This window comes from Coloeus monedula (genome assembly GCF_965178545.1).
Source record: "Coloeus monedula genome assembly, chromosome: 19".
NCBI classification, from domain to species: domain Eukaryota; kingdom Metazoa; phylum Chordata; class Aves; order Passeriformes; family Corvidae; genus Coloeus; species Coloeus monedula.
Window position 1 is genome coordinate 5,688,679 of NC_138799.1, and position 18,899 is coordinate 5,707,577.

Genomic DNA, 18,899 nt, shown 5'->3' on the forward strand with positions numbered 1-18,899 from the left:
TCTCTTGTGCCCAGCAAGATCAGATTAACCTCACTGAACGTTGCCTCCCACACACCCCCAGCACTCTCCAAAACCCTCTCTCAGAAATTCACGTTCTCCTGCAGCAAACACCAGCTCCATGCTGAACCCTTCCCAAGCCACATGCTGCATTTCATCCTGTGCTGCCTCAGGAAACCTCTCCCTTCCAACTGTTTTCCAGTGACAGGGCACGTCTACCAGCCCTCCCCAAACACTGGACTGAAGGCAGCAGAGCCATTCCTTCATGGTACCACAAGGCCAGGTCGTTTTGGGAGTGCTAGGTTCTACTTCCTCCCCCAAGGGCAGTCACAGAGAGCTATGGAAGGCAACAGCTCATTGCTCTGGAGGTGTGCAATTCCCCTTGCCTTCACTCAAGCCCAGCAAGTGAGGGGCACTGCGAACATGGGTACAGTTGTTGTGCCTCCCCCACTGCTCCCCAGAGGGGAGATGCTTGCCAGCCATATCTGCTCAGCAAGAGAGCCAGAGAGAGCTGTGTTCCAGGTGATGTGACACGGCTGCACTCCCTGGGGCTGCACATGCTACAAGGAAGAGGAGAAGATGCCCTGAGTAATAAAACAAAGCAGGCTGGGCAGCTCTGGAAATGTGCTGAGACTGTTCCTTTCCTGCTTGCCTGGGAGAGGCAGTCAGGCTCTGCAGCCCCATCCTGAGCTGGTCCCGTATCTGAGCTAGACGTGACTCAAAAGTCTCACACCTCTTCCCCTGCACACTAGACAGTGAATCTCCTCAGGTTCTGCACAACACAGTAATGAGTGACCTATTTCCATCCCCCAAACCCACTCTCACCATTGGCTCAAAGCCCCACTTTCTGCACCAGTGCCAACAGGACCAGTTCAGGGGCACTTTCAGGCAGGCACCCCATCCTTGAAGTGTCTCCCACAGGCTCTCCTCTGCCCCAACACGTGCTTTTTTGGCAGGAACACTGAAGGAACAGAGTTCTTGTGGATTCCCTAAATGATGGATGGTCTTTGGCTTAAACAACTAGAATTTAATACATTTGTTTTTCATTAAATGTGCGTTTCAGAAATTTATTAAAATTACAAGGAGTGAGGATCCAATACTAAGATCCAAACTAGTTTTGCTTCCAACAAGGTAAGCTCTGCTTCCCCTGCCTGAGCACTGGTGCTCTGCAGATGCAAGATCCTTGAGAGAAATGGTGCTGGGTAAACTGGACACCTCCCTTGCACAGTTCCAGCCTCAGAGAGGACAACAAAAGCCCTGCCCCACGGTTGTTTTCTCTCACTCCCTGTGGCAGAAGAGTTTCTCACTCCTGGAACTGGAGAGCTAAAACACTTGCATGTCAAATTTATCTCTCTGTCCCTGAGAGGAGGCAAACCCAAAAATGAAACTCTGAAACCTAGATATGATCTGGATGATAAGTCAAAATGAAAAGAAGATGACAGGCTGACTGACAGGCAGCTTTGAGCAGAAAAGAGGCAGCACAGGATCCTCAGGCACACACGAAGCTCCCACTCACATCCCCTACCCAGGACAGCAGGCTGAAGGCAGAGTCACATGACACTATTTCATGTCACCTATTGTTGTCACATCAGCTGTCCAACAGCGTTTCTTCACCACAAGGATCCTGGTGAAGTAAGACATGGATTCACAGAAACCCCTTGATGTGTTCCTCTCCACACAGAACAGAGGACAAGCAACGTGTTCCAGGGATGAAACACCTTCAGACCATGATCAACAGCACCTGGAGCCACAAAGCAAGGTCAACAGTGATGGCACCAAGGATTGTTAGTTGGTTATATGAAAAATTTGCTTTGAGCCTTGTTTTATATAAATGCTTAAAAAGCAATCAAGGGTTTTGCTTGTCCTGATTTTTCCACAGTGTTAAACCCACTCCAAGCCCCCACACCACAGGCTTGGCAGTTAGCAAGGCACAGAGGCCACTTCTTGTCTCATCTTGTCTCCTCTAGGTGTTCGAGCATCATTTTTAGTGAAGGATATGAGTGAGCCTGAGGAAAAAAATAAAGAGGGGCTATGCCATAAAGGAAAACTTGTGATGAATCTCATCCCAACCATCCAACTGCCTCTCCTACAGACTTTCTTTGTTCCCCTCACTATTTGAGGAACAAATGCTCTTCTCAGATAAAGCAGGCCCTGCAGTCAGCTACTGCTGCCTCTCCTGCTTGACTCAGGAGATGTTGATTCAGAGACAGGGCAGTTCTGCTCTGGTTCTTGCAGGTGAAGTAAAGATGAATACGGATGAGCAGACATCCAAAGTAGTACAGTTCGGGAAATATGGGAGTCTGGGGATATTAAGAAATACATTTTTGTGCATTTTGATAGAAACATAACAGAGCTGCAGAGAAGCAGTGAAGATAATTTAGCCATTCTGAGTTTAAGGATCGTTTTACAAAGTCAGAGAAAACACCTCTGTAAATGAAAAATGGTGTTTGTACATGAGCTTCATCTCTCTGCAGAAAGGCTATTGCAGAAAAGAAAATAAGTCCAAGCCTCAAACACATTTTTTCCCTGTCATGGTAGGTTCCTGCAAGAACTGATGCTCAGAACAAGCTTCTGGCTTAAGCCCCCCTTGCATCCCTGCAAGACATGGTACTTGTGAGATGTTCACATCTTCTCCAGCCCTGTCCCTACTCCCATTCCTCCTTCTACAAGGAAAGCCTGGAGAGAACATCACCACACCTGCCTGCCATGCCTTCCAGGGACCCAGAGAGGCAGTGGTGTGCAGCCACCCCACGCCTGGCTGCTCCCCTACCCCCCAGCCATTTGTCTGAGCTGCTGCCATGACACGTTTGTGGCAGGGCCATCCGTCACTGCCGGCTGATGGTGTGACAGAGCTTTCCTGTCCAAGCAGAGAATCAATATGCCAGGAAATAATGATAACGGATCACCCTATCCCAACGCACGCCGCTTGCTTCCCTTTTCATACATTAAGCAGCATGATGGATTCCAAGAGGAAGATGTTTTCAGGAGCTTCCTAAACCCAGTCTCTTTAGAAAGGGGAAGATTTCTCCCCACCTCAATCCCCTATCAAGTCAAAACACAGCAGGCCACTCTTAAACAGAGGAACAGATCTCATTTAATTTAACATTAGGCAGCTCTTTCATAGAAAGGGCATAAAAATAGGAGCATCTGCTCTGTACACTCTGAACAGCCCAGGAGCACATCGAGACAGTTCTGCATCCCCACCTGACACTTGTGCTGTCTACTTCCCTGCTGATGTCTTTCTAGGATGTTGGTGCCCCTTCTCAGAGTCAGCTGCCTTCCAGCAGTGATGTGGGCAAGCTGAAGAGCCCACTGCAGCTCTGGAACCACCAGGCATTCTGGATCCTGTGGCATTTGAAGTATTAAAGCACAGCTGGAGTTCAACATGCTGGCAGAACAAAGTATCTGAAATTAAGACATTGATTTTTAAATTTAAAACTCATTTAGCCAGTTTCTTTTGCAGAAGCTATATCCTGCCATTTGTTCATGACCTCCGGTTCTCCATAAATTCCAGAGCAGCAACTGATTAATTTCTCCAACCTTAGAGGTGGTTTCTGTATGAATTGACAGTAAAGAGGTAACATGAAAACCAGGTTTGCTTCATCAGATGTGGGAGCTGCAGTAGTTAAGGATCGGATTTGACAATGACAGAGCCTAAAACACCATCTCTAAGAAGATGAAGGATTTATGAGTGCAGAGACTGTGGGGAAGCAAGATGGATATGTTCATAGAAGACAGCAATTCTCTGGAGAGAGATGTCAGAAGGAAAAGAGGAGGGAAATTACTTCCCAGAAGAAAGGTATGAGCAAAAGTTGTGGAACATCACTGTGGCTCCTTCCTCTAATGGAGAGCAGGGACTTGCAGGGACAGTGTTACCCTCCCTGCCCCAAAGCCTGAGGCAGAGTCCACATGGCAGGGGACTGTTGCTCATACACAGAAGTGTGACACAGCTTACCAAGAAGGCAAGAAAAAGCACCTCCACTCCCCCAGGCCTGGCTTGTACCTGCTGCCTTGGGCCAGGTGGAGCCCCTTTCCTTCACAAAGGGAAATTCCATTTAAAAAGTACTACCAGGGCTTTTTGGCTGTCAAAAGCAGTTCAGTGGAGCTTCTTTGCTCTAAGGGCATAATTTCCCTGCTTTTCTTCATCAGGCTTGCAATATCATAACCAACATTTACAAGTAGCTTCCCCAATTATGGTAACAACTCCTGCCATGAAACCAGTGTAGCTGCCTCATCTCAGCCCACATCAGCTGGTCCCACAGACATCTGCACACCAGCAACAGTTCACAGGGAGAAAAATGGCTCTGCACTCGGGCGTTTATCACAGATGCTTTTTCTCAACATATGGGAAGGAAAGAGCAGCCAGCGAGGCTTGTTTGCTTCGGGTGGAAAATTACCCGTGTAGTTTATGGTCCCCTCTCTGCCGGTCACCTTTGGCAGAAGAACCATAAAGCCTCTGCAACCAGGACTCTGCTCTCAGCTCTGCTGCTGGCTTGGCCTATTAGCTCTGACAGTCACTTCTCTGTCCATGTCAGAATTTACTCTTCTGAGAGAAGGGAATAATACACACTTCAGTGTCACTGTGAGCCCAAACTATGGCTGTGCATGCTTTGGAAAACACTAGTTGCAGAGCACCCATGTTCCCTGAAATCCAGGTGCTCTGCAGACTTAGGCACATCTTGCCCATCCTGCCTTGGGCCCTACACAGCAAAGTTTTTTATCATCTTGTTCAACCAACATCCACTCTGAACAGAGAGCAACTTTTCATGCCACAGCCCCATTCTGAAAACCTGCCTGGGCACAGTCATCCAGACCCTTCTGCAGGGTTGAACATGTCCTTACATTTCCAGCTCCCTTTCTTCAGCTCTCAGACTCATCAGTGTCTCCTGCTGCCTGAATAAAGTGCTCTTTTCAGGAGCATCATCTCCTCAGGCAGGATCTCAGTGGTCCCGTCCAGCACTGCAAATCACTCTCCATCTGCATCTGAAGCTCACAAGGCTCTTTCCCTCACACAGGCACTGCTTCACCCCACTGCCCCCCATAAACAGTACTGAAATGAGCTCCTCAGTCGACAATTCCAAAAGCAGGCATGACAGAAGCACAGCATTTTAACTAACTCTTCATAAATATATTCACTTCTCTTAGTGAATTATTTACCCTGGGCTCTGGCAGCAGCTTCATCTGCTCCAAAAGAGATATAAGAACATGAAGTAACTTTGTTGAAGCAGCTTGTCAGAACGAACATGCAACAGTGTCCTGATTTACAGTCCAATCCCCTCAGCCTCCTGTATGCCCTGCAGTGTGAAAGGAGAGGGGCAGAGATCACAATGATCCCTCCTTAAGCTATTTGCAGAAAGCTCCATTTCTGATGTGAAAAGAGACCGCCCACCTTGAGGACTGTGGGCATTGGCAGACTAATTTCTCGGCAGGAGACTGGAAATGCAGGACTTCAGATAACTGTCACTCCCTCCTAAATCAGCCTCCTCTGTAATTCTTAGTCTCAGCAGTGGAAGGGATGTAGCACAGTGACTCCAGGTTTCTGCACCAAATCAACTCCAGCACAGATAGTTCTGCTGCTAAGGATGGCAGTGACAGTTACCTGAGACTGCTCACAAGGTGAGATGGTCTGAGAACAGCTCTCTGCAGAGCAGTGCTGTAAAGAGCAGGGCTCTGGTGGAAAGAGCAGAACTACCAGAGAAAGCAGCAGATACAGAAAGTCAGCCCCACTGTCACGCTCTGCAGAGCCCTTTCCTAGTTTCTTCCCCTGAAGCCTTCTACCAAGTATCCTGGAAGGGGACAGGATGGAAAAAAAAAGGGTTTAACACAGACTTCTTGGCAATTCTTGTCTGCTTTCCCTCCATCTTACTGGCCAGGGGAAAGAGATAGAGGAGAGATTTTATTCCTGGGCATGTAATTGTGAGATCATTGTTTGGGCAGGGTTGGGAAGGCTTTGTCTCAAGGGCTGCATTTACTTGAATAGATGTGGTGTGATCCAACAGGGAGAGAGAACTGAGCCTGTTCAACCAAACCCAGAAGTTTATTACTCTATAAACCATCTCTTCATTAAAATACAATACTTTCTAATAACTACAATACAGCATCACAAGCAGCACTCAGAGCACAGGCCCCACGTGGGAGCTGTCTGGGAACATTTGGCAGAGACAATTTAATAACAGCAGTGATAATCATGCTACCAATGTCTTTAAAGCCAGCAGTCCTCACCTATAGAGCTCCACATCTCGGGCTGCAACAGGCTGCAATTAATCGGGTTAGCTGCTTAATACACAATAGCCCAACGTTTGATGCTGAGCTCCACCAAGCTCTGTCCTTTTGTTATCTTTCCTAATCCATATCCTAACCCATGATGCTGCTAGACAGTTATTATCCAATATTATCCAATAATAAAGAGGTAGGGCTGTGCCCCAGCGAGCTGTGTCCCCTCTGCTTTGAGAGGTGCATGGGACTCGCCTGGCTCAGTCCCTCTTGTTGGGCTGTGACCTTCAGCAGCTCTCCCCTAACAGCATCCACTTGATCAGGACTGAAGAAATGAGAGGGAAAAAAACCAGCTAGACAATCAAATCTCTTTAGAGAGTAATCCATTGCCACCATAGATTTAAACCCTCCAGGAAAAAAAAAAGTGCCAGAAGTCCAAACAGCAGAATTGAAAATATCAACAGCTCTAATTTATTGATGGCTTAGTTGGTTTAGCCTTCAGCAGGAAGCCCTGCTCCAATAACTTTGTACAAGACCTGGAAAAAGGCTCCAAAACTGGTAAAGGAATTGACCTAATAACAGCTTTACACTTTCCCGAGGCTGAGGTAGAAGGGAGCTGAAAGGAAGGAAGGAATTACACTTTGGGGAAGGACCCTCCTGTCTTGGGGTGATTGACACCTCCCCACCCCATAGGAACAATCTGTACTCACATGGCCCCAGAGCCGGGTGAGCCAACAAGGTTCTAACCACAAATCAAAACAAGGCTTCACTGTAAGCACATTGTCAGGATTTAAACCAAATGATTTTTCATGACTGGCCCTTTCTCCAGGGAAGCACAGCAGGCAGGCTCCCTGTTGAACCCCTTAGGGTGCCTGTGCTCCATCTCCCAAGGCAGCTTTAGGTACCTGCAAAAGGCTGACAAAGCAGTCTGAGGAGCTTCTGCATTGGGAAAGGGATGAGAACTTGGGTAGGCAAAGCCTTACACACCTGCCAGCTCCTGGAGAACAGAGATCTCTAAGCAAGGATAAGGCCAGCAGTTCAAGCACCAACTGCTGCACTGAATTTAACCATTGGCACTCACCCATGGCAAGTGACAGCCAGTTCTGCAGCCAAGTGTGTGAGCTGCTACTCTTCAGAAGACTGGCAACAGCTCGATTCCTCTGGAAGCCCTCTCTGCCACCAGCCCCACTCCACCTGGAGACACAGATCCACCCTCTGTGCTCCTATCAGTCCTGGCAGGGAAGTGCCTTGCCATGCCAGTCTTCTTTCCAGATGAGCTGTCTGTGATCAACAGGCCCAGACAAGAAGAGCCCATCTGTCTGAGCTCTCTAGCAGCACAACACTTGGGCTTGCAAGCTCCTCCTTCAACTTTCTCCTTTCAGAGGCTTCAGAGGTGCCTGTCCTGGCTTAGTCCCTTATCCTGGGAGGATGCCAGATGAAGGGATGAACATCCCTGGAACATCTCCACATTCTTTGAACTGGCCCATTTTTAATTTCCAGCTCAGATCCCAGTGTTTAAGCCTATTTTTCAGAGAGAGAATGATTTTTTTTTTTTATCTGTGAGGTGTGGAAAGAGACTGCTGTAGGCTTTGATAGCCGATGTGCTGCTTGTAATGAGCACAAGGCTACGGAAGAGGCTTGGTGACATTTGATTATCACTTAGATCAGGAGAAAGAGGGAAAGCAACTTTCAAAGGCAAGGCTGACACTGTTACAAACACCAGCAGAAATGACCTTCACACACAGCTAGCTCTCTCTGCTGCCAAGAACCATCCTCTCAGCCACTATCATTTGAATCACCAGTACACCTGGGGCAGTGCTGCTTTACATCAGCCCCTTCTGCTCTGAAATCCAGGAACTTTCCACCAGGCTGGAGAGAAGGGTGTGTGGTGGGTCCTGTGACAGGCACATTGCAAAGTCTGTACTGACCTTCCAGCTCAGGGAGGCTTGATTTTTTTCAAATCATGATGCAAAGCACGGGTCAGATTCCCATCCACACCATGAGCACAGGTAAGCTGAATCAGCCACTGTCCACATGGGAATGTTTTTTTCCCCAGCACAACAAACAGGCAGGAGGGAAGCTCCAGTGTTGCTCTGCTGCTCACAGTGCTTTGCAGAACCACCCTCAGCACCACACGGCTAAAACCAACCCAAGGAAGGTGAAGGAAAGGCACAGTTTACACAGGACAAGGAGTTCACATCTTGCCATTGGCATACAGGCAGGAAAAGTCCAGAAGACCACAAAACACTACCCAAGACTATTCTTTAGGATCTAAGCTCAAAAAGTACCAACCTGTGTTTAACTCACAGCCCTGCTTTTGGAGGAGGGGACAGCAGTGATGTGAGGACATGGGAGAAGCCAGCTTGACAAATCTCAGCAGTACGGGATTGATCCTTACCCCAGGATCTGCAGCAAGAGCTTTCCTCTGCTCCCTGCATCACATGGCTTTTTGATGAATTATCTTTCCCGATAAATCTATCCCTCATTGTACACATATGGAATCCGTTCTTCTAAGTAGCCACTGAGGTGCTGTCAGGGTCATTAACTATCATTATCTGGGGCAGCTGTTCCCCAGTGTGCTGACGCAGGAATCAATCAGGCCAAAGCATGAATTTCCCCTACACTTCTCCAAACACTGCCTTTATCCCTCTCCATCAAGTGATGAAAAAGAGGAACAGCTCTGCCATCGTGCCAAGGTTTAGCAATCCTCGTACTGGAAGGAGCTGGCTAAAGGGAAACCAATGGCAGATGAGGCAGGCATCAGGCTGTCACACAGACAGGATGAGGTCTGACTTATGTCTTTACCAGGGAAGAGGAGGCAGGGTGACTGGAATCAGGCCAGTCAGCTGAGCAGAGATCACTCTCATTAAAGAAAAAAAAAAAACCCAAACGCAAAACTTCCTCATTTCCTTTAGTACCCCTTAATGAAATAACCTCTTTCTCTGAAGAACTGGGGGGCTTTCAAACCTTTCATGTGCTCAGACAACAAAGGAGAAAAACAGGCATTCAGGATTTTCACACCATCCAAAGTCAAACTGTTCAACATCTGAGACTTGAGAGCTTAAAATCCAACTTAATTTTCCTAGGTGTCAACTGCTTAACCCCATCTCAGGAATTCTCTAGAACAGAGGATCTCTATTCCTCTGCAGTGACTGTCAGCCACTTCCAGACAGGATGAATTCACAGAGAAGGGACAATATCCAACTGCAGTCAGGTCAAGAGCATGTGTGTAATGGGAAATAGTTAGAGAAGCAGCTTTTCTTCTTATTTCAGTAATAGATATAAACAGAGCTAATTCTGTGCTTGAATGGTCTGGATTCACACACCAGGAGACTGTTAACCTGCAGAAATGCTGGTCATTAACCTGCAGAAATGCTCTTTATTAACCCTGAGTATCAGTCACTCTGTCTAGGTGACACAAAAATAGACAAACCTGAACATAAACCTACACAACCCACACACACCTCTCAGCCTTTAAGGGCAGGTACACACACAAGCCAGACGTGAGGCAGCTGCATCTTTGAATGACAAAGGCATTGGGAAAAAAAAGAGGAGTGATGTCTTACTTCCCTTAAGGGAATGATCTGTCTTCCCAGAAGCTCTTGGCAATATTTTGGAAAGAACTCATAGGAGCAGGACTTCCCAAGGACAACACACATTGGTTTGGGGGTTTCCAATGCAGCACATCCTACCATAAAGGAAGGCCCAGGAAAATAAATGCAAGCAGATGATAAAACTAAGGGTGGAAAGTCTGACAGAAATGCCTTTTGTTTTCAGATCAAAACAAAGATTGTCTAAAGTCTGTTGTGCATATGCTGTGAGAAGGAGAAACTTCCAACTGGTGGGTATCACAGTCAGCACCCAGACAGGAGACTGCCAAACCTCTTCTGCCCCTCACACAAACCAGACTAAAACTTCATTTACCATCCATGTCTGATTGAGAACAATTTCATCCTAGACTAAAAACTTTCTCCTCAAAGATTTATTAGGCCTGCACAATTGTCCTCAAAGAGGTTGTTTTGACAAGCACTTGCTCCCAAACAAGAAGATCTTGCCAAAGAGAAGTGTCAGTGGCATGACTCAGGTTCCATCAATGGTAAAGAGGTGGCTGAGTCTCTGCAAAGACTCACCTATCCATCTCATGAGGGACGTCATGATTTGAAGATACTTGGTCTTCTGCACATTGAAGAAGGTGAAAGGACCCAGGAGGAGCGTGAATGCTGCCTGGAAGGACAACAAAATCACACATTAGGTTAAAAAACAGAAATTCTGCCAGCAAGATGAATTTATCAGTAGAACAAAGCTTGCACTGAAAGTTCACTCCAGACATGTCCGTTTGTCATGAAGCTTTCTTTGTTGCTTAATTTTACAGCTAAGTTGGCTGAGACACAGGGGGTCAAGTAAGCTGTTGGGTATCAGAGAACATGCCTCAGGCAGAAGTGGAGCTCAGGATCCTCTTAGCTCTCAGCTGTTTGCTATCACTGCTACAGCACTCCTTTACTGACACATTTCAGTAAAAGCTCTCAGTGTAGCCTTACAGAACATTAAATATTAAACTGTGGCCTCTTTGCCCAAGTACAGGCTCAGTTTAGGTCTGAATAGCAATAGCCCTGACCAGTCTGCTTCCATTAACATTGATGGGGTGGCTTCGGGGTATCCCAGGCTCAACTGCAACGGAGCCAGGTCTGCCTGGAGCTTTTTCCCCCCACGCTTTAAGGAGCTTGTGTAAAACACAGAGGTTTTTTTTTATATGTAAAATCAGATAGTGGGATGCTACAGTGTAACAGTTCAGCTCCAGGAAGCTGAAAACCTGTTCAAAGTCAGGAAAAAAGTCATCAAAGAGATACTCATAAGAAAGAGCTTAATTCAGTGTGGAAAGTAAAGGTTCTTCAATGAAGAACTTCCTCACTGCCCTCCTGGATGTCTATTAAGAGACTGGTGTTTCATAGAATCACAGATTGGTTTGATTGAGATTTGGGATCTCGTTCCCACCCCCTGCCATGGGCAGAGACCTTGCTCTAGACCAAGTTGCTCAAAGCCCTGTCCAACCTGACCTTGAACACTTCCAGGGACGGGGCAAATTAAACTGGGGTACACTGCAGCACCAATCTGCTGCATCTCTTCCAGCTGGGCTGCAAAATACATCCAACAAAGATCCATCCTAGAAACCTGGATTATACAGCTGCCCATGAGAGTTTCTTCTAGCACCTCCTAGAGCACACAAGGCAACCATGCTATCAGCCCATACCCAGAGGTGACATGTCCTGCGCAGCACTGTCACCTCTGCTTGGGCACTACGCAGCACTCGAGCCTTACCTACCCCAGAGAGAAGAGAAGAGAAAAGGCTTCACTGCAGGAAGAAACAGACCTTGGCTGCAGTCTGAACACAGATTGAGAGAAGCTACTTGTGACAGGGAGACAAAATGGGTGTTACTGAAGAGAGCCCTGCCTGTCCTCCATGGGATGGCACCAGCTAGTGATACGCTAACATGTCCAAACGCTGTAAGCAGGCAGTGCTTAGAAAGCCACAGCATACACAGCAAAGGTTTGTAGAGCATCCCAAAGAGATTTTTAAAGACAAATATTCAACATTAATATTTACACATTGCTCTTTTCCATGACTTCTTAAAGCAGTTCAAGAAAAGGTGTCACCAGAAGTGAAGAACTGGGACTCAAAGGGGCAGGTCTGCTGAGCCTCAAGGTCTCTGTCAACCCCAACAGAGTCAGGACAGAACAGAATGCAAGCTATTTTAAGACTAGCACAACCCCAAGAAACCTTTTTTGAGACAGTTTCAGAATATCTGCAAGGCAAATTGGAAATGCCTCACATCACAAGTATTCTCAGGTGATGAAAGTAAACCCAGAAGGGGAGCAGGGGAGAGAACCCTTGGTTTGACATGTTGCTCGGTAGGGATATATTCTGATCCAGGACCATTGCTTACACCAAGTCTTGCTTTTTCTGCTCAGATTTAAAAAAAGGACAGGAAGCATGCACAGAATTCAGATTTGTGAAGCAGTTGATGGTTGTTGGAGGAAACACCGAAATCACAGAGAACACAATGCCACAGGCATAACTGGCAAGACTGAGAGCCAAACCAGCTTTAACAGTTATGGGACTTGAGGTTTTAACACAGAAGCAAACCAGCCAGTTACAAGCCTTTTTTTACTCTTCTCCCTCTTGTTCCTTTCTTCTAATTGGCAGCTTAACTCCACTCTCCTGCCCAGTAGGGACTGCCACTCCACCCTAGAGCAGTGCACAAACCCCAACAGACTAAATAAACCTTTGACTAAAATGTGATGTAGGACAAGGGCCCAAAGCAAACAAAAGTAGACACCAACTCTCTTACCGAAGAGTATTCTTGAGTTTGTGACTAATCTCTTTCAACCTTCTCTCCCAACACTGCTCAACACAGCCTCCCTTCAAATCAGTTTATAGCTCCTGCATCAGAAAGCGCTGAACACAGAGACACAGACTAAGGATGGTGATAATTAAGGACCAGGTGTCTGCTGCAAATGAGAATGCTCCAGATCCAATTGGCAAAACAGCCCCTCAAACCATAGCAAGGATTGACACAAAATCACCAAGCACCAAAGCAGCTGGGTCTGAAACACAGATTTGCCTCACCCACTGAGGAAAGAGGCTATATTAAAGTAGATTTGGGGCTCAGTTGCTGAAAAGCATCACAAAGCATCCTTAGGTGCTGGAAGAACCTGGATGTCCTTCACCTTTTGCAGTTATTCTCCAGTCTGCAGAGTACCTTAAACAACTAAATCCATTCAGCAAAGTTTTCAACTCTCCTCCTCTCTGGCCTTTACTGTTTAACTCATGGGGAAGAGATACAAGTTGTTGTGCTTGAATGGTTGAATGCCCCCCCAATCCTTTAGGATGATCAGTGTCTTCTGTTCTTAACAAGATCCTGGTTAATTCTAGTGCAACAGAAATTTATTACCTTTTCCACTTGACACCCATTAGTGATCCAAGGTGGATATCCATGGATCAATACAAACAATGCTAAGGCCTGCAATGAGTTGAGGTTGCCCTGCTCTGCAGGGATTTGTGCCAACCACTTTTAGGAAGGAAAGCTACAGAACACACTGGACTGCTTGGGAGGAGAAAGGCTAGGCAGAATAGGATGTTAAACAGCCAGATTAACATCATTTTGAAGTGAAGTTGTGTACAGCTTAACAGGATTGAGCACAGGGCAGGAAAAAGGGGCCAGTTTCTCACCAACAGTCAGGATGTGAGGACAAAGACTCAGTCCCTGGATTAGAGCTAATCTCACCATCAACCATCAGAAGAGTCCCAAGGCCAGGAACCCTATTTAAAAACACATCCCCAAAAGGATGAGATCACAGCTCTTAGCAGGAGGATGTCTGCTTCCTCTACCTCGCTGTGCCAGACACCTCAGTGCTCTTCTGACCCATTAAGTTAATTAGTTTTATGACTTCTCCCTAAGGAAAAAATAAGACCAAATAAGCACCTCAGACATACACCCAAACTTTCTACCTGATGTTTTCCAAGCTCAAGTCTCTCCCAGAGGGAAATAATTTACCAAGTGCTTCATTATACACATAATTCAAACAATCTAAAACCTACACAGAAAACTGTATCAGCCCTGTCAGATTTCAAATATGCAGAGCCCTGGCACATGAAAAAAACCCTCCCAAGTTTTCCAGTTCACCTCTTGAGTCAGTTGAGGTATTTTCAAGGAGTCTATCATTCTCTTCCTAAGCTTCAGCAAATAAACCCACCCAAGGCAGAATGGGCATAGTCTACTTTAAGTAAGATTTTCCTGCTAGTGAAGTGGTTTCTTAACAGAAACAAGCAGGCATAGGGGGCTGACTTATTGCTAAACTGAAACAAGGTAAAGGAATGCTTCCTTCAGCTGAAGAGAACTGAAACTATTAAATGCTGTCTAAATTCACTGGATGTCAGAGAGAAGCCATTACAGTCCCTTTGCACAGAGCTGGCTATTAGGAGTGATTCCCTCATTTCCCTCCAAGCTCCTCCATTAAACGGGAAAGGCCTGGTAAATCACCAGGCTCATAGTGAAGGGTATGTGGAACCCACACACAGCAAATAAATGAAAAATTCTTTATTTTTCCTTCCTTTCTCATGCTGAAAAACAGCATGAAAATCCAGCACACTGATGACTAAAAAGGACAGTGTTTTTGTTGCTTTTACTGACATTCCCAGTCAAAAAATGAGAAACCAGCGAGGGTATAAGAAAGAACAGCAGCTTGTCACCCTGAATTATACTCTTCCCTGCAGGCTAGTAGGAGCCACAAGCAGCACACCAGCTTCCTCAGCTGCTGGGAGGGTCTTCAAATCCATTCCTCCCACCAAGCCAAGCCACAGCAGTACAGGCACCAAGGTTTGGGATCTTTCCTGAGCTGGCAACTCAGCTGACACCACTTTCCCAGCCTCTGCACCTGTCAGCTCTCAGTATTTCAAAATGAAAAAGCAGGCTGGTCAACTCGAGTCTTCTTGCCACAGGGGAACTAGCTAGGGCTTACCGTTGCCTGGAATATATTTTTATATATATTTATATATTTTTAAAAGTATATTTTATTAAAGCTCTTCTGTTAAAACTTGGTTACATAACCTTGTTTATTGGATTATCTTATAAAAGCAAGAGTAAGATCAAGCGTTAATAGGACATCTGGTTGGTTTTTATCAGCTTAGTTGCAGCCAAGAGGACCACCAAGAGAGCTCTCAACCACTCAGTGATGGCCAGCTAATGCCAGGAGTCTTTCAGACCATACAAACATGCTTTAAGCCAGTCAGAGGGCTGTTTGACCAAACGGGTTCTTTATTGACCTGAAGGGTCCATCTATCACTCTGAACCAGTACAGTTCAATAGCTTTCATCTGCTGCTCAGCATGTGGCTTTTACAGAAGCAGCCAATACAGCTCAGGAAGCACAATTAGCATCCAAAACGTGGCTGATTCATGTATTAGATGCAGTAGTTACAGCATTATGGCTAGTGCCTGCATACATTTGCAAGAGGACCATCTGAAAAACCAGCCTCATTCATAACTGTCATCAGAACTTGATTGTTTTCATGCTACACAAACTCATCTGTAAGAATTACATCTATCTTTGGTGCTTGCCAAGTAGTGAATTAAAACCAGTAGCAATTGCTTCTTATTGATTCAGAGCCTTGAAACTTTCAGAAAGATTGGGTGGAAGCAGGGTAGGTACCTGAGCAAAGTGAGACCATGATTGTTAAATGCAGCAAATGTGCCAAGAGCAGAGCAAAAAGTTCAAGAGATTTTGAATAAAATAATTTGTGCAGCACAGGGCTATCATACCAATGAGAAGTTACTAAGTTTCAGATAACAGAGCAATGATCCCTCAGTTTTAATGTGAAGATGGAGAAGAGGTGTTGTAGTGCTCACTCCTTAGATATCCATCTCCATTTGGGCCCCCAGCCACCCTGCCTTTTCCTTTTCCTCCTCCCAGCCTTTCACACCGTCATTCAAAACCAGAACCTGCCCCAAACCATTTAATTATTTGGAGTTCTTGCTTCCTTTTGATAGAAGTGACAACATCTCAGACAAACTTCACCTTAGGATGGTATCAACTCCATCTCTGCAGATATTGATGTTTAAATTTCACAGCTGTTGAGCAATGGTACCTCTGCCCCAGAAGACAGCACAGCAAATAACCCTGCCCTAAAGAGGGGTAAGAGCAGATCTCATAAAAAAAGTCACTGCTATAATAAAATGGATCACTCTCCTTGGTAGACTTTGATACTTTTGCAAGAGAGCCAAAGGTTGAATGCTTGACACTGGACTGTAGGTACACAACATTTCCACAGCAAAGCCTGACACCAACAAGAAGACACAGGCTCAACTGGACAAGCACTTGCCAAAGGAAGCTTTGCTTGATTCTGTGCTCAGATGCAAGGAAAGTCTCCTTGAGCACGGCAGGAAAAAGCAGACATTTCTTACATACTGTCAAAAGTGCAACTCTGACACTCCCTCTGCTTCTGCAAGACGTCCCCGAGCTCAGAGCTATTTCACAACCCAGATGAGCACTGGAAGGGACAGATGAAACAATCCAACAAAACCAGACTGCGCAAGTACAGAGAGCAAAGAAGATGTCAGGGAACTGGGATACTCTGTTCCCACCTCAGGTGCTTTCCACTAGAGTGTGTCACACGTAGGGAAAAAAACAGGTCCAAACAGCAAAGCTGGATTTATTGGCATGGGTCCAGGTCAGAGGTTTTATTACTGGTTGGAAGGCTGAACCAGACCTATCACCTTCAGTAATTCCTTAGGAACTGGTGTTCTATTCACATCCTCAAGGAATTTTTAGGGCTGACTTGGAGAGAAATATTAAAGGCACGGTGCTTTCCCCACTCTTGTTTGGGACTCCTAGATAAAGAAAACAGCTTCATGGCATTTCAGACCTACCTGCAGCTCCCCCAGCACACACCTGCAGCCTCTGCAAGCTCTTCTGCACCCATTTCAAGTTGTAGCTACTGCAGTGCTACCCCATGGTGGGCTCCAGTTACTCCTGCCAGGGCCTCAGGGCTTTTCAGCTGAAACATCTTAAGGGAAAAGGGTCTTGAGTGTGGTGTCCCCTCTGCCATCTCTCATCCCCTTCACTAGGGTGACAAGGCCATGTTTCTGTCCTACATGAGCTCATATCTCAAGCTACAGAGCCAGATGGCCTATCAGCAAGGGCAGCAATCCAAGCTTTCCTTGGTAAAGCTTTACCCCTTGCAGTGGACAGTACAAATATAAATACATGGAAAGAGTCTGATTGTTCAGGAAGGAGCTTTTTAGAGAGCTAAAAAAAAAAAAAAAAAAAAAAGCTGAAAATCGACAGCCTCTCAAGGCTGGAGGCAGGGCTGCAGCAGGGGCCGTGCTGATAGGCAGCAAGTTATCAGCAGACAAGCTGTTATGAAGCTCAAAGTTGGTTGAAAAGAGATAAACTAGCCACAGAACAAGGATTGCTCAAAGAAGTTGAGAGGCAAGAGGGATTTTAACCTCCAGATCCCCTGTGGAGTCAGGAAGTCACAATGGAGGGAGGATGCAGCCACCAGACATCCCACAAGGAATATTTATAGCTGAAGAAACAAGGGCAGTTATGCTTTGGGTACAGCAGGCAGCTGCCACAGCAGCTCTGGTAATTAACGTGCTGGTCTCGGGACACCTGGCAGAGTTTTATAATCATAACTCACACCAGGCATATTCCTGGCACTGAGGAGCCCTCACCCACCTTTTCCCCAGTTCCTTCAGGCAGAGAGGAGGTATCCTCCAGGAATTAAGACCTCTGCTGCTGCCAGGCTGGTTTGTGCCAGCGAAGCAAAGTGGCCTTTCACCCACAGTACCCTTTAAGCTGGATGCTGCCTCCCACAGTTCCTGTGCCACAGCGATCCCAAGGCCTCTTCCAAAATGGAAGACTTTCTGCAAGGGATGAAAAGAAGTGCTTGTATCCCCAAAGATACCAACTTCAGTGGATCTGAATACTATCTAGAGATTTTCAAAGGCTCTGGCCCAGGACAAGCATTTGATTCTAACTGCCCACCCAGCAAAAAGGTGTAGTCACCCCAGCTCTTTACAAGCTCTGATGTTGCTGGGCATCCAACACACCAAAAACCAGCTGTGAACTGGGCAGCCTCCACATGCAGCTCTGGGAGGCCAAGGCAGAAGCAGCACAAGGACAGCAAGGCAGTACTTGAGGGTGCTGCTCTCCTCTCCCTGTCCTTACTCAGGGCCACAGTCTGTTTCTGGAACTGGCCAATCTCTGAGCACCGGGAACATTCCACTTTGGAAAGAATACCCAGAAATACCAGTTCTTTCTCCACTTAAATTGAAGGAATTCAGGCACAAAGTGTTCTCAGAAAGTCATTAGGTGCAAGGATTCTGTCCCTGGCATACCTGGGGTGTGCAGGATCACAGCCAGCGGCAAGCTTACGCTCTCTGGGGTAAATACACTTCCATTATCATTTTTCACAACAAGAGAGAGATAGAGGCCAGCAATAACCCCGAGGTGACTGGCATCTAATTTTTTATCATTGGAGTATTTATGGCACAGCCGTTTGCAGCATCTTGTAATCACTTTACCGCCTCCTTGACCCCTGGCTCCCCCTTATTCTGCATCTCCTAATTGCATCTGAACAAGCAGGAGGGAAGCAGCAAAGTGGATAGATGCAGCAGAGCTGAATGCTTGGGCTGTGATACTTGGAAGGACAGCAGAGAAGGTGCAGAGCCAAGTTTGGCTGTACCCCCCACCACCAGCTTGCTCTGATCTCCCACAGCGTATGAAAGTGGAGCTTTCCTCCTTCCTGACACTGGGTAACCTTGAGGAGTTGTTCTCTGCCTCCCCAATTCATTTACGTGGTACAAGAGATTAATGAGTTTCCCCCAAGAAAGTGTGAGGGCATCATCTTTATACACAGATACTGCCCCAAATTCCTGCATATTTGTTGCCTCTCCTGGCAGGGCATTGGCAACTACAACAGTATTTATATTGACTACAAAAGCCCCGGGGTTAGACAGCACAAAGCAAGGGAGACGTGGACCAGCATGACACGGATGCACAGAGGGCCCTGCAAACATGTCAAGCTACAAGCTGCCAGGGTTAGGAGGTACTTGGGTTCAGCAAGGATGAATGTTCCTGAAGGCCACTAACCCCTTGTCTGCCACAACACCAACAGTGCTTCCACCACTAA

At 46.4% G+C, this 18,899-nt stretch overlaps 1 protein-coding gene across 1 annotated transcript in view; it reads right to left on the reverse strand.

The window, feature by feature from the left end:
* The window catches only part of TMEM104 (transmembrane protein 104), a 42,395-nt gene that overhangs the window by 4,906 nt on the left and 18,590 nt on the right, over window positions 1–18,899 (reverse strand). Inside the window, exon 8 of the mRNA XM_082293903.1 lies at window positions 10,341–10,434. Coding sequence (XP_082150029.1) covers window positions 10,341–10,434 — 94 coding nt within the window. The remainder of the gene's footprint in view (window positions 1–10,340; window positions 10,435–18,899) is intronic.